The sequence below is a fragment of the Glycine soja genome, chromosome 10, assembly GCF_004193775.1.
Source record: "Glycine soja cultivar W05 chromosome 10, ASM419377v2, whole genome shotgun sequence".
Classification (NCBI taxonomy): Eukaryota; Viridiplantae; Streptophyta; class Magnoliopsida; order Fabales; family Fabaceae; genus Glycine; species Glycine soja.
In genome coordinates, this window is record NC_041011.1 from 4594408 (window position 1) to 4618696 (window position 24289).

At 30.3% G+C, this 24289-nt stretch overlaps 1 protein-coding gene and 1 long non-coding RNA gene across 3 annotated transcripts; both read left to right on the top strand.

Moving 5' to 3' along the window:
• Positions 1-8130: 8130 nt before the first annotated feature.
• Positions 8131-11250, top strand: LOC114370787. The gene is made up of 2 exons (XR_003657924.1): positions 8131-9182; positions 10637-11250. It is a non-coding gene; the product is annotated as an uncharacterized LOC114370787 (long non-coding RNA).
• Positions 11251-15133: 3883 nt separating this feature from the next.
• Positions 15134-23544, top strand: LOC114371124. 2 transcript variants are annotated; one of them, XM_028328552.1, is made up of 7 exons: positions 15134-15210; positions 15363-15783; positions 16503-16691; positions 16818-17057; positions 21086-21303; positions 22020-22274; positions 22921-23544. In XM_028328552.1, the coding sequence occupies exons 2-7, from the start codon at positions 15378-15380 to the stop codon at positions 23152-23154; spliced, it is 1542 nt and encodes a 513-aa protein (XP_028184353.1). In that variant the 5' UTR covers positions 15134-15210; positions 15363-15377; the 3' UTR covers positions 23155-23544. The 2 variants fall into 2 exon arrangements, with proteins under 2 accessions (XP_028184353.1, XP_028184351.1); XM_028328550.1 differs by lacking the exon at positions 15134-15210 and having other exon boundaries at positions 15297-15783.
• Positions 23545-24289: the final 745 nt, after the last annotated feature.

Below are 24289 nucleotides of genomic sequence, written 5' to 3' on the forward strand. Positions count from 1 at the left end.
ATTCACCAAAGAAAAGAGACAAGTATGCTAACACAATGCAATCCTTTTTCAATAACCTCCACTCCTCCAGTTTTCTTTTTGTAGATATTAAGGATCAAAAGAGAGTTGCTTTCCTCTTCAATAGACTATGTTATTTTGCTAAGTTATGGGATTAATGAATAGATTGTTTCATCAAACCCACCTCTTAAACCCCTCAAAGAGGTTCGGAATGAGTGGAAAAAAAATGAAACAAAAACTATTATGAAAAATAAAAACAATAATAAATTAATGGTATAATAAAAAAGAAGAGAAATAAATCGTGCAATTTTTTACTAAAATATCAATCAAATTGGCATCAATATCCTTCTAAATTGGTAGTACATAATTGATTATACAAAATCGCATTAAAATACTAGCTTAATTTAAAATAAATAGGCAAAATTGTATTTTTGGTCCTCCAATTTATCTTCAGTTTCGAATTTGGTCCCCCAATAATTTAATTCACAAATTTGGTTGTGCAATATTAGTCTCCTAGGCCACGATTGAACGTTAACCGTTAACGAGTGATGTTGACAGTCATGTGTCACGTTATTATTGGATTATGATTGTCACGCGTCATGTTCTCATTGGTCAATGAAAACAACAATTCATTTCATCTTGTATGGAGTTGACATTCAATTAGAACATGACATGTGACAATCATAATTCAATAAGAACGTGACACGTGGTAGTCAACATCACTTATTAAAACGGTTAACGTTCAATTGTGATCTATAAGACAATATTACACTATTTTATAAAATAAAAGACCAAATTTGTGAATTAAATTACTGGAGACCAAAATTGAAACTAAAGATAAACTGGGAGATCAAATTTGTAATTTTACCAAATAAATATTTATATATTTAGTTTTACATTAAAAAATTAATTTAAAAGTGATTTATGACTTTTAAATTAGAAGTTATAAATATCTTTTGACTTATATTTTTTAAAAATTTACTGATTAGGAGAAAAAAACTACCCCTTAAAAAGTGGATTGGCCATATAAATAAATAAGTAAGGTTGAAATGCCGGGACCATGGTCCGTGGCTACTTTGAAATGCTGGGACCAGTGTCGTACTTGACCATGCAGCAGGAAAACTGGCACGACGTCGTGTCGCTTTCATTGTAAATACAATATGGTCCTGTTCAGTCTTCTAGTTCGCGTCTATGTCCAAAGGAAAATGTTTTTTAAATATAAAAAAAGTGAATACTAAAACGTGATTTTAATTGGAAAATTACTATTTTAGTCTTTTAAATATATGATTTGGTGATAATTTAGAATGCTTTTGTTTGAAGAGAAAGAAAGTGGAAAAAAAAAAATAAACAGTAAAAGAATGAAAGACTCATATTTTTATTTTAAATTTTTATCTTAATGTTTTTTCTTTACATTTATTTTGTCTATATCGAACAGACCCTTGGTTCATAAAAATGAAAATTTTGATTTAATTATGAATGTGTAAAAGTGGAATAGTTACACTTTGTCATACAATTTTACAAAATTATCTTATAAAATAAAATAAAATAAATGTGAATATTAAAACATGAATTTGAATTTTATAACATATTATTAAAATGTATATGATATTATAAACATAATAAAAATTTATCAAAATAGCATGCCAGCAGAGACTTCAATAAAAGAATCTATACTACCAAATGGATTTTTGGTCCATCATCACCTACATAATTCAATAGCATTGAATAGCTGGACCTAAAACCGAAAAAGCTTTTACAAACTAATACTAGTACTGAATAGCTTGTTTGTTTTCTCTATTTTTTTTTAAAATAATTTGAACAAATTGCAATTTAGTTTATAATCTGCAATTTGACAATTCGTATCCTCGTATTTTTAAATCCACAACTTTGACTCTCAATTTTTAAAATTACACAATTTTACGTGAAAGTGATTCAAAATTATTAATCGCTAACTTGCTATGCATGATCAGTTAACTCCTTAGTCCTTATAGTAAAATAGAGTCAAAGTGTCTTGTAATAGTACATGATAATTACATTCAAATTCAAAGTGATTCAACATCTACCGTTGTTAATAAGAATAGTATTTTCTCGTGAATTATGTGTCGTGTCTAGAAATTTAAAGTCTTAAGCAAAACTTATATTCAATGCTTAATTTAATACAACTTAACATTTTTATTTTATTTTTATCAACTACAAAATTATCGATCAAGATTTTACGGTTAAGTATTTTTAACCATCCATTATTAATATATAAAATGACAAATTCATTCAATATATCCTTCATCATGCTTAATATCAAATAAGATTTGAGTAGTTTTAAATTCAAAGAACTACTTTCAACAATAAAATAATTATATATAATTTTAAATTTATCATCATCCAAAGTTTTCAATTGTTTAATTAATCTAATTTGAAGATTGTGTAGTCTTACACTAAAATCATGCAATTTTTTTTAAAAAGTTACAAAAATTTTTAAGTAATGATATATTTAAAATTAATAATGATATTTAGACACTTATTTTTTTAAAAATATCTAATTAGCACTTATCATTTATTTCTATTTTTCTCTTTTTATCGCATTATATCACTTATAATACTTATATTTCTCTCTCTTATTTTTCACTTTATAAATAGGCTTAAATAAATTTTATGTTATTGTAATTTAATATTTTTTTCATTTTCTATCCCTAAAAAAAGTTTGAATCATCCGTATAATTTTAAAATCTTTTATTTTTTTATCTCTATCATTAAATCATATTTAAAAAATATTGAATGACCAACATGTACATATATCATATCTGACATTGACATGTGTCACATCAATATATCTATTAGGTGATTCATTCTCTTTTTTTGATATAGATAAATAGATTGGAAAACGAAACCAAAGTAAATATTTATTTAAATTAATTTTTTGATTTAAAACTAAATATGTAAATATTTATTTAATGTAAAACTAAATCACGTTTTAGTATTCAGTTTTTTATTTTATTTTATTTAAAAAACATTTTCCTTTGGACATAGACGCGAACTAGAAGACTGAACAGGACCATATTGTATTTACAATGAAAGCGACACGACGTCGTGCCAGTTTTCCTGCTGCATGGTCAAGTACGACACTGGTCCCAGCATTTCAAAGTAGCCACGGACCATGGTCCCGGCATTTCAACCTTACTTATTTATTTATATGGACAATCCACTTTTTAAGGGGTAGTTTTTTTCTCCTAATGAGTAAATTTTAAAAAAATATAAGTCAAAACATATTTATAACTACTAATTTAAAAGTCATAAATCACTTTTAATATAAGTCGCTGGTAGTTTTTTTCTCCTAATGAGTAAATTTTAAAATAATATTTAAAAAATATAAGTCAAAAGATATTTATAACTTCTAATTTAAAAGTCATCAATCACTTTATGATTTTTGTTTTTTTTTTCTTTTCATCGTAAAATTTTTAAGAATTCTTAATGCGATCTTGAAATCAGAAACTATTTATGACTTTAAAGTTCTGATTAATTTTATTTAAATTAATATTTTTTTATTTAATATTTCTATATATTATTTTATTTAATATTTTTTAATTGTAGTACATTTTAACTAGCTCGACTTTAAAGTTGTCTATATAACTACAATTTCATTTTATAGAAAATATATTAAATATAATAATATACAAAATATTAAATAAAAAAGTATAAAATATTAAATAAAACAATTTATAAAATATAGAAAATATTAAATAAAACTAAAAACAACATACAAAGTCGTATATTTTTTTTTATTTAAAATATTATTTTTTATTTAATATTTTCTATATTTGTGTATATTATTTTATTTAATATTTTTTTTATAATTTTGTATATTTTTTTATTTTTTATTTAATATATTTTCTATAAATGAAACACTAATAAAATGAAATTATAAATATATGTACGACTTTAAAGGAAGCTCGTTGGAATGTATTATAATTAGCAAAAAATCCTTAACATTAAGAAAAAATATACAAAATATTAAATTAAATATAAAAAAATATAAAATATATATTAAATATAAATATATTAAATAAAATTAAAATTAAGATATTAATTTAAATAAAATTATTTATATCAAGTGTCAACGACCTAATTATTTACATTTTTTTCTATTTTTAATATATTTTATTATTTTTCTAAATAATTTTAATATTTTATTCTTTTTTTTCTCTCACTTTTATATTTACTAAAAAAAATTATGCATCGTAAAAATTCCAATACTAGTTACATATATACGTAATGCGTCTCTCACTATCATACTTATTAAACAGTTTAGTTGTTTTAACTATTTTTTAGATAATCAAAAGTTATGGTTACAACTAATTAATTTATCATTTGGATCATTTAACTAAAATTTGAGATTCGATTCCTCTATTTAGATATAAAGTCACAATTAAAAGTATCATTTTATATAAAAATAGATAAATTCAGTGAGAAGATTAATTGGATACTAAATAAGAAGTTTCATGTAGTTTTTGGTTATAAAAACAAATAAATAACTATTTTGAGATTATAAAAAAAAGAAAAATTTTCAAAGATTTTTATGTTAAGCAGAAGCTATATATATGGTTCACTACAAATATAAAAAACACGTTGATTTAGAAAAATCATTTTATAGCCTAAAAAAATACTTCATTCATTCTAGATTATAGAAAAAGATTTATTTTAAAATATATGTCATTTTATAAAATTGATGTTGCATTAAATATTTTTTTTTTCAAAATTACTCTTAATCAATACTTAGTGAAGTAATATATAAGAAAAATAAATGAGTTATTAATTAAAAAGATAAAATATATATTAAGAAATTATTTAATGTTTTATTTAAAATTCAATAAATTAATTGTATTCATTAATTAATACATGTGTCAAAACTTTAAACTTCGTATAATTTGAATGGAGGGAGTATAAAGAAAGACCATTTTAATTAGTTTAAATCTAAATGTAACAACATAAAAGCACTTTTTTTTTAAAATAAAATTACAATAAAAGATATGTTTCTCTTGATAAATATTAAAACCATTCTCGCCGGAGTAATTGCTAGAACAGGTGCTCGATTCTCTACGTTTTAAGGGTAACCTCTATACGCTAGATATGGTACTTGTCCTTTGCTTTTGTGACTCCAAGTCTATTTAAAGGGACTTTTATTAATTGGAAGAGGGGATTTTAGGCTAATAGACGCAACAGATTAATGGAGGTTAATGAAGATTAATAAATTCTTCTTGCAAATAATTAAGATAGTAGTAATATTTACGGTTGTACTATAAGGAAAAAATGATTTTAGAGACTGAAATTTCAGTTAAAAGTGAGAAAAATGATTGCTAAATTAATTTCAGACTGAATTAGAAATTGATTGGTTGAGATAATTCACAACTCTTCAACACTGAGTCTGAAAGACAAATATAGTTTGTTGTATCTCAACCAAGGTATCACTTGATTAAGACGGTCTACAACCCTTCAAATACTAAGCTCAAGGGAGGTAAAAATTATTCTTCAAGATTTTCAAAATGTATATTTTTGTCCAAAAGCAAGAGTGTAGTTATATATATAAGATTTAATACGATAAAGAAAAGTAGTTTTGGTTTGATCTGTAAGTATACGTAGAGTTAAAAAAGTTATAGTGTGTTTGTTTATACTTTAAAAATGTTCAAACTAATGTTTGAGCAAATCCATCATGACTCACGTTTCTCTCTTTGAGTGCTTTGGAAGTTGTGATAACTGCAAAGCAAACACACTTAAAAGTTAATTGAGTTCTTCTATAAGCAGGTGCGGACGAATGTTGGGCTGATTTTTTTTAATTAAAAAATTAATAGGTTATTATTTGTTTATTTTAACAAAATTTGGTTTTTTATTCAATAAAAAATCTGATTTATAACTGAATATTGTATTTTATTAAATTAAAATTATAGTATAATTAGTTTTATCTCTTAACTTTTCTAATTATAATATCAATAGTAATATTTCTTTTAAGAAATCTTATCTCAATATTATATTTATTAAATTTTAGTTATTATATAATCAAATTTATCTCCTAGATTTTTAAATTATAAAATAATAGTAATTTATCTAAATATTATATTTAATTAAAATTTAGTTATTATATAAACAATTTTTTGTTTGGTTTTGTTAAATCTTATTTTCTTGGAGAAAAAAAGTTTTTTTTTTTCAAATCTCATATAAACAAGGGCCAACATTGGATTGATTGAAAATTATTATAATTTTCAAGTAAATGCATAATTGTAGGCATTGTAATGTTGCCATATTGAAAAGAGACATGAGTATTTATTTAATGTTTTAGTTAGAAGACTGCACTTAGTAATAATATAAAAGATGATCTTTTATTGACTAATTTTGTTGGTATATATTGAAAAAAAATTGTTAAAAATTAGTATAAACTAAATCATTGATTATTTTTGTGACATATAATTTAGAAATACATTTTATGTTTTGATAGATTATTAATATAATTTAATGCATTAGAACATCAAAGTATAAATATTGTATTTTAAAAAAATGATGATATATAATTGTCTAGATGGATTTTATATTTTTATTTTTTAGATGTCTATTGATTGAATCAATGACTTTTTTTTTGGTATTTTCTTTATTATCTTGCTCAATTTCTTACTTCTAAAACATATTCATGATCAGTGATAAATTGATGTAGTCATCAAGCATAAGTGTAAGCTTGTTTCTTGGATAAATTCTCAATTTGGTCATTGAAAGTGATTCGCTGACATATAAGTCCTGAAAGATGCAAAACTATTTTTTTTATCCTTGAAAGTGTAAAAATATTGACATATTAATCTTATCGTTAGTTTGATTTGTTATCTCTAACGTTCAGGCTAATGTGACATGCGATGACTCATTTGTCGATACAAAAGATTGTCAAATGAGATTTTGACTCAACAAGACTAATTTGTTATGGTATAGTCGATGAACCATTTTGTCATTTTTGAACTTTGGGTAAAAAAATTACATCAAACTCTCCTTTTCTTTAGAACCCCCTTCCCCCCCAACGGCTATAATGACCACCCTCCTCCTTTATATCTTCCTTTCCACCTTCTTCCTCTCCCAAACCCAAAACTCTTTGTAGCATTCTTCTTGTTCTACGAAAACTTGAAAATCATAAAAAATGGGTGGAGAGTCACAAGATTGTTTTGGGGGAAAAAGAAGCAATGGTGGTGATAGCCATGGTAAATGCTCTTTGTCTAGTAATGGTCCATCATTATGAAGATAGCTAGGTTGATTGGAGACATGAGAATGAAGATTGATGGCTTGCAAAAAGGACTTGAAGACTATACAATATTGTGTTTTTTTTTGTTGTTGTTGGATCTAATACTTGTATGTGGATTGTTTAGGGTTTGAGAATGGTTTGATGTTGTCAGTGTGATAACAATTTGTATGTCGAAAAAGAATTTATTTGTCATAAGTTGTAAATTTCAAGTACCACAATGAGATTAAGTTGTTTTTATTGAGGGAATTATTTTAGCTTTTGAACATTGAGGCAACGAATTTGGGTTCATTTCCATGAAAACAACCTTAAAAACTTGAATTACACTTTTAAGATTGATATGTCTGAATTTTTACACTTTTAGGGGCTCAATGCATACCACTAGTACAAGCTAGTATCAGCGAGTATGAAAGGATTTTTTGAAGTATATTTTAAAAAATACAATTTTGAAATATATGGTTATATTAAAAAATAATTTTAAAGTATATAGTTGTAGTTAAAATAAATTATTTTAGTGTCAGCGTGTTTAAGCTTATTTAAAATATATATATAAATAAACAGATTTTTATTTTTTATGTATTTGTCTAAATTGTTTTTAGTTAAAATAAATATTCTTAATTTTTTTAAAAAGTAAATTTTATATGTTTCTTAAATAAATATATTTTTTAAAACACTTATTTTAAAATTATTTTTTTAAGTTTAAACAAATTCATCGGTTGATATTAAAATAAATTAAAAAAATACTTTATATAATATATAATATATTGATAATAAAATTCAGCCTGTCTCCCTGTTCACGTGTTCTGGTATCCGAATCGTGTCTTTATATATATATATGAGTTTCTGTGGGTTCATATTGTATATGTGTTGAGTTTCCTTGTCCGAATAATTTCTAGGTTCTTAAGCTATCCTTTTACCTAGAGAAGAAGTAGTCACGCTTGCATAAAGTAGTGGTCTCACTCTGATCTGAGCCTCTTGAAAGTCTCCCAATATTAAACTCTTTCTGTTTGTATATATAGTAATAACCATCATTTGCCCTTCTACGTTGAAAAGATTTTGCAAATCGAAGAAACTACTGTTGTCCCATGTCTTAGACATGCATGCCTTTTCACTATATTAATTCTTCTCCACTCTCTTTACCAAAAAAAAGCCTCTATATTTTTAGTAAAAAAACACTTATGACTTGTATCCAAAACATGCCTATATATATGATATAACATATAGTTAGTTTCCAAGGAATTAATTTGTTCAAACCGCTGTCATGATAATTATTATCGAAGGGACTTGATGCAGTAGTGTAGAGTTTTTGTTCAACTCTTCTACTTCATCAAGACTCCAATATTCATGCACCCTCCACTAGTACTGTTTTCTTTCTGGTGCCCTAATTAAAAAAAATGAAAATTATATAAATCTGAAATTTGAGAAATTAAGTTTCAAAATACGTTGAATATGCCTACTGATTCAACTGCCTGTTTGATCAACTGAGCGTCCTCTAGTTGCTAGGTGTAGTTCAGCACCCCTTGATGTAAAAAACCATAGAAAAGCAATCAACTGGGCCCTCTCATTCTATTCATCTTCAAGGACAAAGTTTTGCATCAACTAGCTTCATTTGCACATGCGCCATACCCTCAGCCATTTAGCTAGATCTTTCTCTTTATTTTCTTCTTCTTAATTAAATATTCATCTCTCTTTCTTTAATTTATATCACACCATTTGGTATATCTATTAGTATTTTTTACTTCCCCTCTTCTTTCAGAACATACACCCCATTTTTGGATGTTTGTTTAACATTTTTCAGCTCTTTATTGTTTTTGGTTCTTGACGACCAACAAAAAAAAAAATCCTTGATCAGGGGTTTATGAGGTCTAAGGGGATGCCGGTGCTGCTTTTGAAACATGGGTATTTTCGTTCGTACATGTGAAAGGTATACATCAATGGCCACTCTTCTCTGATTGATTGTGACTTGGTTTCTGTTTCAATATATTCTTTTGTTGGTGGTAAACGTATAAGAAATATGGTTTTTGTGTTTTTGACACTCTGATTAATCTTTGAATTTAATTTCTTTGATGCTTGGCTGAAGCCAAAAAATTAGATTTAACTTCAAAAAACTTTATCCTTATCAGCGGTAAAGTTGTGCCTTGGTGATTTGTTGGTCATGGGTTCGAATCCGGAAACAGTCTCTTTGCATATGCAAGGGTAAGGCTGCGTACAACATCCCTCCCCCATACCTTCGTATAGCGAAGAGCCTCCGGGCAATGGGGTACGAAGTTTTTTTTTTAAAGAAATTGTATATATAACCTAGTTTTTTCAGGCTGGAAAGTTTATATTAATCCTGTTTTGTATAGTGTGAATGTTTCTTTTTTTGTTCTGATCAACATTTTTAGGGTTGCATTTTGATATTTATATGTGGAAAAAACAAAGCTTATGTTTATGAACAACATGGATGATTTAAGTAGTGTATATCTTTGCTTGTCTTTAAATAAGATTTTGAATTATTGAAGTTTGTGTATGAAAAAATCTTTTGCTAAAAGAGACAGCAGCACCATTATATGAATATTCTTAGTCTCTTAAAAAATATATATAATCTAAAAAAAACTAAATTCAATCAGAGTCTATGTTTCTTTGTTTTTATCTTTCAATTTTAGAAGTGAAATTAATTAATGTTTAAATAATTGTTTCTTTTATGCGTTGGCTGTTTGTTTTCCTATCATTTTTTTTTCTGTTTTCAATTTCTCTTCCTTCATTCGAAATCCATATTCCAACTCAAACTTCAATTTGTTCATTAGCTTAAGGGCTTGTTTGGTTTACACCAAGAGTTAAGTGCTCTCTCGTGGTGTCTAAATAAAACATTTTTGTTTTTAATAATTGAAGACCATTTTAGTCAAGCTAGAGTTATGAAGCTCACCTTCATTATCTTTTCCCAAAATCTTGCACGTACGTATCACTGATTCTATTTTTGATATCTTGGGTAAAAGTTTGGAAAAAGTTAGATCGTACACCTACTTTTGAGGTGTGTGAGTGAAAGGAATAGTGTGATAGAATCAAAAATTAAATTATAATAAGAAAAAAGAGAAAATAATAAATATAATAAATGATATGAAAAATGAAGAAAGAAGAAAAAAATAAATAAAGGGGAGATGGAATATTGGAACGAGGAAGGTGGATATATAATATAATATCCAATCAATTTATCAAGTGAAAATAATAAACCATGAATTATTGGTCCATCATGCCTATAAGTAAGAAATGAAACTTAAATACATTATCATTATTTTTTTCCTCGTGTAAACAATATTTAGAAATTCTACCTTCTATTTTTTTTTCATAAGCAGAGATTCTACCTTCTAAACTGTTCTTTATGGTTTTATTTTTCCTCAGCTTGGATTTCTCTGTCATGTCTTAAATGTTCAAAAGAAGAGGCGACAAAATGGAACCCTGGTCTTAATGAACTGTACCATCCAATGAGTTTACTACCATGCATGCATATAGCAGGAAGCTTAGAAGTCATCTAAGAAAAAGTTGAATACATGTTGCGGAATCTTGAAGAGGAAAAAGTTTATGTGATTCAATGAAAGATTGCGAATTGCGAGGGAGGAAGTGGAAGAAGAGAAGGAAGATGATGCAAGTTGCTGATTAACTATGACGTCAAAAACGTGTTGCAAATGAAGCTAGCTGGTGCAAAACGTGTCCTTGAAGATAAATACAATGAGATGGTCAAGTTGATTACTTTTCTAACGTTCTTTAGATCAATGGGTGCTGAACTACACTAAGAAACTAGAGGACGCTCAGATGATCAAACAGACACTTGAATCAGAAGGCATTGAACGTGTTGTGGAAACTTTTTTTTCAAAATCAGATAATGTAATTTTTCATTTTCTTAGCTCAGAACATCAATACTAGTGAGAATGTAAAAACCACAATCCACATTGAAAGTCTTGATTTAGAGAAGGGTTGAATAATATAAAAACTCTATAATCAAGTTTCTCTTTTTCTTTCTTATGAGTTACTATCTTATATATATATATATATATATATATATATATATATAAAGACCAAAGGTAGTATCATACAACTTATTATGTGTATGATCCTACTTTTTTTGTTTTTCCTATTTCTTTTCCTACCACCCAAATCTACTCAAAATGGAATTAATGCACGTTGATACTTTTCCATTTAAGAAACCAACACCAGCCTCTCACCGTTGCAGTTGGTTTCGTTTGTGTGTTGAAACAATGTACCTTTTTTACTTTCAATTGGAGTTCACCTATACTTATTACCTTTTAAATCATGTCGTGCATATTTATTGTGTGGGGGAAAACCATTAATTAACTTACCTCACTGTGGAGTGGATGGAGTGAATGGAGAAAAGAGATAAAAAGAATTGATTTAAATATGTTTCCTATTCGCTAATCGCTATGTATATATATACTCTAGGTAATATAAGTTTTTCAATTTAAGGCATTGAACGTGTGTACTGTGCAACTTTTCCAAAGTCAGATAATATAATTTGCATTTCTTAGCTAGAATGACAATACTAGTGAGAGTGTAATTAAACTCGATTTATATCATTCACATTCAAAATCTTGACAGAAAAGAGGTAAATAAAAAATCTATATTACATCAATCAAGTCCTCTGGTGATCATAACAGTACTGGTTTGAACCAACTAATTTCTTTGAAACTATCTGTCTTATTGTGGATAAGAAATTTAGTTCATCAGCAACACAAAGAGGAGAGATACCTTTTTTATTTGAAGAGAAGAGAGGAGATACCTGTATTGTTATTTTTATTTATTGAGTGATAGTCACATGTTTTTTTTAAAATCCCTCACCTATGTTGTTAATGTTAACAATTAAGGACAATGATATGGGAGGCAGTGAAGCAAATCGTAATGAAAAAACAATGTCTAGAATCTCTCAAAACAGGAGTTAACGGGTTATGCTCTCTATGTTAATCATAGGATAAATAGTAACTTTCTTGAATGATACAAGAAAATTATTTTATTATAAAACTATTTATTAGTTTTACACATAAAATTAATTTTTTTTATTTTAAATGGTACAAGAAAATACATTTATTATAACTTGTATAATTTTTTTAAGTTTTGAAAGATTTTTTTATCTCACAAACATAATTACATTTAAATAGGACTCACAATAAATAAAAAAGTAAACACATCAAATATAATAATAACTAATTAAAACTCATCAAGTTTTATAATAATTATATATAATATATATAAATATATTTATAATATAATGTTAATAATTAGATATATAAATAAATAAATGAGACTTCCAATAATAAACAAATTATAATTAGCCTAGATAATAGCAATTGACGAAAACTCAAATAAATATGTCATTCTTATTAGATCTATTAATTAACATGTATATCTCAAGGATAAATTATAATTAATAGCAATATATATTATTAAAAAGATTAATATTTTTTCTGTATTAAAAAGTTTAGTATATAATCAATTGTAACATGTATTAATTATCAGATTTTTAATTAATATATTTTATTTTATTGGAAGTAGTATATATATTATTAATTGGTATATATTATTATATACTAACTAGTATATATTACTTATACTGGAAGTAGTATATTTATTATTAATTATAATTATATATTATTAACAATATTTTTAAAAAATATATTATTACATAGATAATTAAAGCAATTTGAGGATGGGTGATTTGAAGCCCTGGCTGCCGCCCCTTATATCCGTCTAGGGGGTAACAGTTCATCTAAACTATATATATGTATAAAATTTTATATAAAATATTCATAATTATATATTATAAAGCATTCATTACATTAATAATACATCAAAATATATCTCTTGGATATTATAAAATTATTTATAATTAAACCTGCATTAAAATTTTCAGCAATTTATTTTTTAAAATAAATATTTTTCTTAACAAAAATAATATAACAAGTGATACTTTAACATATATGTTGAGAATAAACAATCAACATATATTGTTGATCCCAGTGAAATTAACTAACAACCAAGAATAATGTACTTCAATTGTTAGAAAGTAGGAGAATATATGTCTAAAAGGATATAAAAAGAATGCAATTATCTCTACTTTAAGAATAAAAATGTTCATTTTAAAAAAAGAAAGAATATCTTTATGTTAAAAAATACTAAAATGTTATTATCTGCAAAATTGTATCTTATTAAATAAAAATATTATAATTCTATATCATAAAAAATTAATTAGAAAAAGTGAGGGGGGCCAGGCCCCCAAACACTAACATCGTTTTCTATTTGGCAAATTGCATTTGAGAAGACCTATGTATCTGCTATTTACATTAGCATCGGATAGTAGGTAACATTTTATTTATTATTTTTTCTTTGCCGGTTTGGATATCCTTCATAATCGATTCCAACAGCAAAAGTTATGGTCCGTAATTGAAAAGTTAAAAGCAACAAAGAATTGCTTTATTGCGAGCATGAAAAACAAATCAATTTGATATGATCGCACCATGTATTGTGTATTCAAACATACGCTAAATATATAGCCTTGTATATGTTTTGGGTCTAATAAATTTGGATTATTTTTATATTTGATCTTTCAAATTTAAATTTATTTTTTTAGATTCTCAATTATGAAAATATAGATTTTTTAGTTCCTTTTCATAAACACACACAACACTGATGAAGCCCTAAAGCGAAGAAATTAAAAATCAAAAGGGAAAAGACTAGAAATGGATGAGATGATATAATCGTAGCATGATTGATAAGTTAAATAACAATTCACTACAAATAAAGATTGTTATGATAAAAATACAGTGGTTTAATTCAAAAACCAAAAGAGGAGAACACCATTACTAGCAAAATACTAATCACTTTGTGCAGTTTGAAAACAATTAAGACGGTGTCTACCATGGTCAAGTGGTTCAAATGGTTTACAGTGGACCATTAAAGATAGCCTTTAGATTAATCAATAGTCCATTTTCTTATCATGGACTCTCAACATCAGATCCTTGCTCTTTCCGACGTTAATTATCATGTTTTTTTTCCCTTTACTTCTAATTTTATTGTCGTCTCAAGTTGGTTTTTTCAGAGGTTTTTAAGCCTATTTGATGTGTTATTCATTCACCCAAAAACATAAAATGAGCCAGAAGTTTTTGCATGTTGTTAGAAAAAAAGTGTGTATATACATTCTTTTAAGCAAGTATATATACATACATCTAACAACTAGGTCATTTGACTATTTTTTTTAGAGGCCATTCAACTAGTTAGGCCCATGATTCCATGACTCATAAACCAACACAACTAAGGTCCAATGAAGTCCTAATTACAAAATTATAAAAACAAACATAAAAATTACACAAGGATTAAAAGTTTTCAAATTATACCAAGTTCCTCATCTTTGAAAGAAGCCGGAAGCCTCCTCCATTGTTATTTATCTCACACACATGCACATTCACAAACACACAATGGGATCCACTTACTCCACCCTTTCATTATTATACCATCTAATGATAGAAAAAAAAATCTTATGTCATGTGATTTCTTCTTAATTATATCACCATCATCATTATAATTCTTATCATTGTCACACCACCATATTGTCAATAAAGAATAGCATATTTGAGTGACTACAAACATAATTAAACCTTAATATAAATAATTATTACAGCTTTAAATTTAGCCCCCAACAACCATAATAATAGTGTAATAATGGACAACTGTTGAGTGACCTAACAATAATGCGTGAGACGTTGGTTTCACGTGGATTCCTATCGTGCCTGACGTGGCCATATCTTCGTCGTCAACTTGAATCTAATTTTTTAAATAATATAATAAGGAATATAAAGAATTTTCTTGGCAGAAAAACTAAACTCATTTAATAAACTTGCCATTATATAGTGTTTGAATAGCATTAGTCTAATGACCTTGGGTTGCAGAAAAGTTCCAGCGTCAGAAAAGTGAGAAATTCTAATATTCCTCTTTTTGTCCTTTTTTGAATACTGGTCGGATTATTATTATTTAATGAAAAGGTTTTGCTTCTAGATCACGCTTTGGGGGTGTGCAGAGGAATAATAAGTGAGTAACTCACTAACTTTATTATTGGTTTCAGAGAGAAATTAGCAAAATGGCGGATGTGAGAGGGAGGGACACGTGGACGGAGGAGCTGCCCAGTCTGATAGAGGATTCGGGAGTGCTCTACGGTGGAGATCCGACGACGACGACAACAACAACAACAACGACGTCGTTTGAGGTGTACGCGCCGCATAGCGAGTCGGGGGAGAGCTTCAAGGAGCAGGCCTTGGGGTTCGTGATGGCGTGGTGCGAGATACTCATGGAGTTGGGGAGAGGCTTCAGGGACATTCTGCGACAGAACTTGATGAACGAGGATTCGTATGTGGTTAGGAAGTTCGGTGGACCTTGTTCCAAGGTTTCGAAGCGGCTGAGGTTTCTCAACGACTTTCTCCCCGAGGATCGCGATCCCGTCCACGCTTGGTCCGTTGTGTTCTTCGTTTTCATTCTCGCGCTTGCAGGTAAGAATGCTAAGCTCAAATTTATTAAAAATCTTAGTAATTATGCAGTTTTTTCACTATTTGACCTCGATAATGATTTTGGAGTTTATTTATTTATTTATTTATTTTTTTTAATAAATTTCAGCTAATAACAGAAAGAGAGTTAGAATGAGTGTTACTTATTATTATTATTTCATTGGTTATGAAAAACATAAATTCGTTTTACTTTATTTCGGTTATTTGTTAGTTCTTTACTGTTATTTTTTTTTGTTCCAATCATGGTATGGGCCATTGAGGAGACTAGACTAGAGTGTACGAAAGAAGATATTGTTTGGATAAACTTCTCCTAATTACTTATTAGAAAAGAAAATAAGAAATTAAAAAGAAATTGAGTTTCTTCCATGAGTTATGCACTTCAACTTTTGGAGAAGTTAAATGAGAGAGTTTCTATAAAAGATAAGTGCATAAGCTGATTTTAAAGCTCAATTTTTGTTTTCTTATGTGAAGTTTATCCAATCAGGGCCTAAATGTATATATTATTATAAATGAAGGGACCTATAGATTCTCGGACCGTTTCTTTGTGATGTATTGATTTTTTTTTTTTAAAAAAAAACTGCATTGCTATTGAGCTCTCATATGTTCTACAAAATTTTGAAGCAAGTTTTGTTATTGCTTACAAATGATCTTTTTCCTGATGGTATTAGCTTGGTATTGACATTTTTTTGAGTTTTTTTTTGCAGCTATAAGTGTAGATCCCAGTCGTGAAGCAGTGGCCCCTGCGGTGAAGGTCCGTCAACATCCTCCTTGTGCTAGTCGCGTGCTACTTCCAGATGGTAGATACATGGCTTATCACGAGCAAGGTGTTCCAGCTGACACAGCTAGATTTTCACTTGTTGCTCCACACTCTTTTCTTTCATCCAGACTAGCAGGTAAAATATAAGTTGCAAATTTTAACTACAAGAAAATCTTATTGGGCACAATCTTTATGAGGAGCACGACTAGAGGCTGGATTTTACCTTCAATCTTATTCTACTTTCTTCCCCCCTTAATGGAAGGTTTACCTGGAGTCAAAGCATCACTGCTTGAAGAGTACGGCATACGTCTGGTCACATATGATCTTCCTGGTTTTGGGGAGAGTGATCCTCATCCCAACAGAAATCTCAACTCATCAGCTATGGATGTGCTGCATCTAGTCAATGCTGTCAATGTTACTGATAAATTCTGGTTACTGTGCCACTCTAGTGGATGCATTCATGCTTGGGCTTCTCTCAGATATATTCCCGAGAAAATTGCAGGTTGTACATCTTTTTAAAGCTTTCTAATTTCTAGATACCTTAAATTGCTTGTAAAAAAATATTCTTGGAGGTCACTCTGACACTAATAAGAATGCAATCAGACCTCTAATTGGTGATACCCCTGGCCAGTTGGCATAGTTATTGTATGTTGGGTGTATCTGGATGTAGAATCCATTGTTCAATTATATTGCCAATTGGGCAGGGATGTCAATCATTTAAGTGTACCACAGAAACCTCCATTCATGTGCTGTTGTTTCACGAGGGCCTGAACTGATTGAGGTTTTGTGATAGGAAAGAAGGGAAACCAATGGGCATATGTCTGGACTAGTCGACAGTCTAGTTATCATAGTTCCTTTCTATTCTTTTTCCTTCCAAATCCTTCACATTAAGCATTGTGGAAAACCCTGCAGAGAAAGTCAGAGTTCTTAATTCTTTTTTTTTTTTTTTTATCAGCCAAAAATAATATATATATATTAACAAAGTACCAGAGGTACTAAAATTACAAACTACAATTCTGGTCTAGTTCAACACCATAACAGTTTGGTTGATGAACCAGAATAAAACATATAGTAAGACTAGTACAATTAATAAGCCTAGATTCGAATCCTCATCTACGGAGAAATCCTTCACTTAGGTTTGATGACCACAGATTATAGTGGGTGGTGAAATCCTTCTCTAAGTTTTTGAGCCAGGTCCATAACAGAAACACTGCATCATCCACCAGTTTATTTGCATTAAAGGCAGAATTGGAGAAAACTATACTATTTCTATGCTTCTAAATAGTCCATGTCAGTGCTAACCACCAACCTTTCCATCTGTCCAGCTGTATCCCTTCATATGCTCCATATATATGCGGCAGAAAATGATGTCTTGGGTGATGTGGAAAGACACCCACCAGATTTACCCAAGACAGCATTTCACACCATAAAGGAAACACTTTGCTGCAGTGAAAAAACAAGTGACTTGCGCTCTCTTCCATTGTTCTGCAGAAAGGGCACATAAAATCTTGTAACTCAACATGCTTTCTCCTCAAGTTGTCTCTGGTTGGTAACCTATCTTTAAGTAACCTCCATGCAAACACAGCTACTTTAGATGGAAACTTCACCTTCCATAGCTCCTTGAACTCACCATCCTGGTCCTCCTGTAATAAGTCCTCTCTAAGTACAGTGTATGCACTCCTAACCGTATACTGGCCACTAGGATCTGCCACCCATACCCACTGGTCAGCACTGTGGGCCCGAATTCTGTGCCCCTCGAGTTCTTCTAAGAATGTTACCGCCATATCTATCTCACTGTCGAACAATGGTCTCCGCCATTTGAAATCCCATTCCTACCCTGAATCTTTGAAGTCTCCCATTTGCTGAATGAAATGATCTTGCTGAAGAGATATACTGTGTAGCCTAGGGTATTTCTCTAGTAAATGGTTATCTTCCCCTATCCAAGAGTCCTCCCAAAATTTAAATTTATCCCCACGCCCTACCTTCCACACTATCGAGCTATTCAACAATTGTCCCTGTTGAGGATGCTAAGCTACAATCTTCAGGTCCCTCCACCATGTAGATTCATTATTGGCTGACCTTGCTTCATTTAGATTCCTCCACCCACCATACTTTGACTCAATTACCCTAGCCCATAACTCCCCCTGATTCTGAAAAAGCTTCCACCTCCATTTACCCAACAGAGATATATTAAAAGAGCTGATGTCTTTGACCCCCAAACCTCCATCTTTTGGCAAGCACACCGTTTCCCATCGGATCCAAGCAATTTTGTTTTGCTCCGACGCACCTCCCCATAAAAAATTCCTCTGTAGTCTTGTTAACTTGTCCACCACTTTTTTAGGTACCCTGAAAAAATAGATAGGAATGGATGTTAGCACTGAATTTATTAGAGTCACTCTCCCCCCAAACGATAGGTGTCTTTGTTTCCATCTCACTAATTTTCTCTCACATTTAGTAACGATAGGGTCCCATGTTTGGCATCTTCGCGGATTGGCCCCAATAGGTATACCAAGATATGTAAAAGGAAAAGACATCACGCTACAATGGAGGTAATTGGCTGCACCACTTATCCACAAATCCGACACTCCAAAAGCCCCACAACTACTTTTAGCAAAATTAATTTTTAAACCCGAAGCAAGCTCAAGGGCCCTCAAGATAGCTTTAATAGTTCTAACATTCTCCATAGATGCCTCCCCAAAAAATATTGTGTCATCTGCATACTGGAGGAGATTAATGTCCACTTTGTGTGTGCCCACTAAGAATCCCCTGTATAGCCTTTTCTCTATTGCTTTGGACATTAATCCATTAAGTCCTTCCGCAACAATGTTAAATAGTAGAGGTGATAGTGGATCCCCCTGTCTGAGTCCTCTTTGGGGTAGGAACTCAGATGATGGACTGCCATTGACCAAGACCGAGACCGATGCTGATTTTAGACATCCAGCTATCCATTGGATCCATTTGGTGCAAAAACCCATTCTTGTCATCATATAAGTCAAAAACTCCCAAGACACAGAATCGTACGCCTTCTCATAATCGACCTTGAAAATAATGCATGGCTTTTGACACCTTTTGGCTTCTTCAACCACCTCATTTGCAATCATCACACTGTGGAGCATATGTTTACCTTGTATAAATGTTGACTGTCTTTCATTAATGATGAGATGCATAACCTTCTTCAGCCTGTTAGCCAGGACCTTAGCAAGTATCTTATAGGTACACCCTATCAAAGAGATTGGTCTATAATGATTCAACACTTGAGGATCCACTAGCTTTGGAATTAATGCTATAAAGGATGCATTCAAGACCCTCGGAAAAACTCCATTGACATAAAACTCATCAAAAAATCTTAGGAAGTCTGATTTGATGATATCCCAAAATTGCTTGATGAATTTAAAATTAAGTCCGTCCGGGTCTGGGCTTTTATCATTTCCGCAACTCCATACTGCCCTTTTGACCTCATCCTCCGTAAAGCGCTCCACCAGCATGTCATTCTGCTGAATGCCCATGGACTGAAAGCAAATACCATCCAACCTTGGTCTTTCTTGTACATTTTCCTGGAAACGTTGTGAAAAAAACCTCCTGATTTCCTCTTTAACTATTGCCGGCTCATCCTTCCATGATCCATCAATCAACACTCCATTCAGACAATTAGCTCTACGCCTGGAGTTTATCAGCAGATGAAAACATCTAGAATTACAATCACCCTCCTTAATCCACTTGGATCTCGCCTTTTGTCTCAGTAATGACTCGTGTGCCTGAGATGAAAATATCTAGAGTTCTTAATTCTTACTGTATGTACTAAGTAACAGATAGTTTGACTTGAGTTTAAAACAACTCAGGGAGGGCATAGTGATGCTATCAGTTTTTACATTTAAAAAAATGGCATATCATCTGATTTAAAACACAATAACTGACTTGTTTGAATGTCTAAAGAGAATACAAACTAACAGTTGTTTTTCCCAATGAAAGAAAAAGAAAATGATAAATCTGAGGTGTTTCCTAGAGAATAGAGCACATAGTTTAGGCACAAACCTCTTGCAAGTTGCAACTTGGTTTAGAAGATGTGTTTATAGATTTGCACTTGTACCCAGCATAGAAAATATCATCTATTGATGAAAACAGCTGTTTTGAATTCATACAGAGAAATTTGATTTGGTTCTCTATAAAACTACAAGTGATAGTCCTATTAAGGCTTTCTAAGTTTCTAACCCTATTACCTCCCATGCAGCTTGTAGACTGAGAGAGACTTATGATAAACTAATAATGTTAAACTTTTGGGGCACATACAAATCTAATGTCAATGAAGTTATTAATGTGTGACTCCATCTTATTCTAACAAGTTAATGGGAAAGAAATTGAAAAAAAAAATCAGCTGAGATCACACCAATAAAAGCAATTTTCTATTTAGTTACCTACCTTTTTTGAAAATGTTTGCTCCCTTTTCTAGTATATCTATCCTCCAACCCTCAAACAAAGAAAAGGGACACGTTGCAGAATCTGATGTAACTTGTTATATTGTCCAAATTGCAGGTGCAGCAATGTTGGCTCCTATGATTAATCCATATGACACAGACATGACTAAGGAGGAGACAAAGAGAACTTGGGAGAAGTGGCTGCAAAGGAGGAAAATGATGTATTCCTTGGCTCGTAGATTTCCAAAACTTCTCACTTTTTTCTATCGGAAAAGCTTCTTGCCTGAAAAGCATGACGAGATTGATAAGCTGCTATCTTTCTCACTAGGAAAGAAGGTGAGTGTGTCATAAGTCATAACTTGAATTATGTAACAAGTATAATTACTTTTGAAGTATGTTGCATTGTTCATCAATATGAACTGGCTTATCTGTATTGCAATAGTATGATTGGAGTGGGTTTGTGTCTGCTTCAAACAAATAGAGCTAATTGTTGGCATTTGGTTCAAATTTGTGCAGTTAGTTGTCTGTCCATGCTAACATGTTAACTCGAAGCCCAATGCTTTACCAGCTGGATACCGAATCACCCTGATTTCTATGTCAGATTTTCAATTGTCAATATATATGGTCAAGAAACTATGGAGCCATCCAATATATTTGTCTTTCTTGAAATTGCTTTTGCTAACATATTGAAGCTATAGAACATTATTTAATATTGTTGGCTTCAATCTTGTAGTATTATGGAAGAGAATGAGTAATTGCACTTTCTCATTGTATATTGCTTGAAATAGTTTCATCTTGGCCACATCTGACAAGATATTTTTTCATTGTTATGATTAAAATACCAGTCTGTGAGAAAGTCAATTTCATCTCTGCCCTGCCTTGTTTGGTGACTTTGACATTTAACATAAAATTAAAGCTCAATTTCAAATCTAAATACAAACACAGTGGTAGGTAACAAAAATTCAATTCCCTAGCAGCTTGCAAAATTGTCTGCGAGTAAAAGACATTTAGCTCTGCCATGATTGTTAATATAATGTACTTCACATGTGCAGGATAAACTTATGATTGAAGAACCAGAATTTGAGGAATTTTGGCAGAGGGATGTGGAGGAGTCAGTTCGTCAGGGAAACATACGCCCATTTATAGAAGAAGCTGTTCTGCAGGTATCAAATTGGGGTTTTGACCTTAAGGAACTTCATGTGCAAAAGAAGTGTCAAACAAGAGGCATACTTCTTTGGTTGAAATCCATGTACAGTCAGGCGGACTGTGAATTAGCAGGATTTCTTGGCCTTACACATATATGGCAGGTTTGAACTTTTAACTCATTGTTCTTTGGATTCTACACTTGTATTTTTGTATCATTATTTACAATATTTTATATGTTGTTACTCATGTGCAATTGGCATTCTGCATAGTTGAAGGTCTTGGAAGTTATAGGAATGTATAAAGATTGCTTAGATACATACCCGTTGTTTTTAGATCAAAAAGTGGTAGTAAACACCCTCTTCCACGAAGGAGGACAATTAAACCTTCTTCATGTCAGAAAAATGGTAGCTAAGCTTATTGCATTAAACAACAGCTCCAAAAAAAGTTCAATCTTGACCTTCAACGACTCTTCTAAAATGATGCTGATCGCATTGGATATTCGAATACATTTTTTGATATTTCAAATTTGCAAGGCATCATGGAGCAAACATTCATTGTCGTGCTTCTATGTAGTTCAAAAGACTTTAGTGTAGACTTAGGTATAGACTAAATCAATAAAAAAATTGACATCATCATTTCATTTCAAATGTAAAATACATTTTGGCAGGAAGATTTAGACAATAATTTGATGATAAATGCCGCTGTGTATTAGTATTAGTACCAGGATTATTCATGTTTTAATCAAGTTCAACTTGCTATTAGGTGTAAGTGTAAATCTTACCTTTCTCTTTTCAATACTTTTAACAGGGACTGGATGATAGGGTGGTCCCACCATCAGTGATGGAATATATAGAAAGGGTTTTGCCAGAGGCTGTTATCCATAAGCTTCCAAACGAGGGCCACTTCTCCTATTTCTATTTCTGTGATCAATGCCATAGGCAGATTTTCGCCACTCTCTTTGGAACTCCTCAAGGTCCCGTTGAACGACAAGAAGAAACTGCAACTGTATTGGAGGAAGAGGTTTCACAAGTACCTGTTTGACAGCTTCTAATGCGACATGACACGTTAATGCTCATAGGCGCGTCTTAGGTTGGATGTAAATACCACAGGCGGCTCCACTGCTCGGTGGAGCTTGAAAGAAAAGAGAATGATCGATATAGTTCTCGGAATTTTGAACCGTTAAGAGCTTTTGGAGATATAGGTAAAGCACGAATGTGACACATTGTTTTTCCTTTCCTCTCCCTAGCAAATTGTACCTTAAACCCTGTCTAATTTGTTCTAGACAGTTTCACTTGCAATCATTTTTTAAAAACTTACATAGTTATTATAAGATTTTTAGTCATATTTTCAAAGATATGGATCCTTAGTTGTATCCTACAAATAAGCTAAAGCCAGTAAATTGGTAATCAATGCTCCTTCCTTGCCAAAGCATTTTGATCTCATCTCTTTCTTTCTTTCTTTCTATGCAGTTTGGCTAAGAAATAGGACTTCAATCAGTACTTGATTAGGTTTGGTCCATAGGCTATTGTGTACGCAAACCTTACACTAGGGAGCACCATTGATGAATAAGTCCCTGTTTATATACGTAGTCAATTTGTGTTTGTTAAAATAATATGGGTTTTGATAAAATTGTTACGTACCGGGCCGTGTAATATAGTGTTTATGGTGAAAAAAGTACCGGATATGATCATACTTTAAGCTTTTTTATTTTGAAAAAAAATGTTTTGTATTTTTAGTTTTAATCATAAGAATACTTTTTATTTATAATGATTTATTTTGGAATTTTTATTATATAATTTTATATGAATCTTTAAAAGTAAAAAATAGAATGAAAAAAGTTAATATTTTTTGTAATTAAAAATAGTAGTTAATAAAAACAATTTTTTTTCAAATTAAAAGGGAGATTGGCTGTCAAGGAGTATGAATTGATGAATAATTAATTGAGCATAAGTAATTAATATATTAAAATTAAGATTAAATCGTTTGAATATTACTTAAATTTGATCTTTGATGAAAATAATTTTTTTTTATCATATTTTACTTTTCTTCTGATTAGTTGGTGTTTCTTTTTTCCGATGAATCAGAATGAATTAATGTAAACTCAGACTTCGTGTTTCTTTTTTCCGATGAATCAGAATGAATTAATGTAAACTCAAACTTCATCGATGTGTGTGCA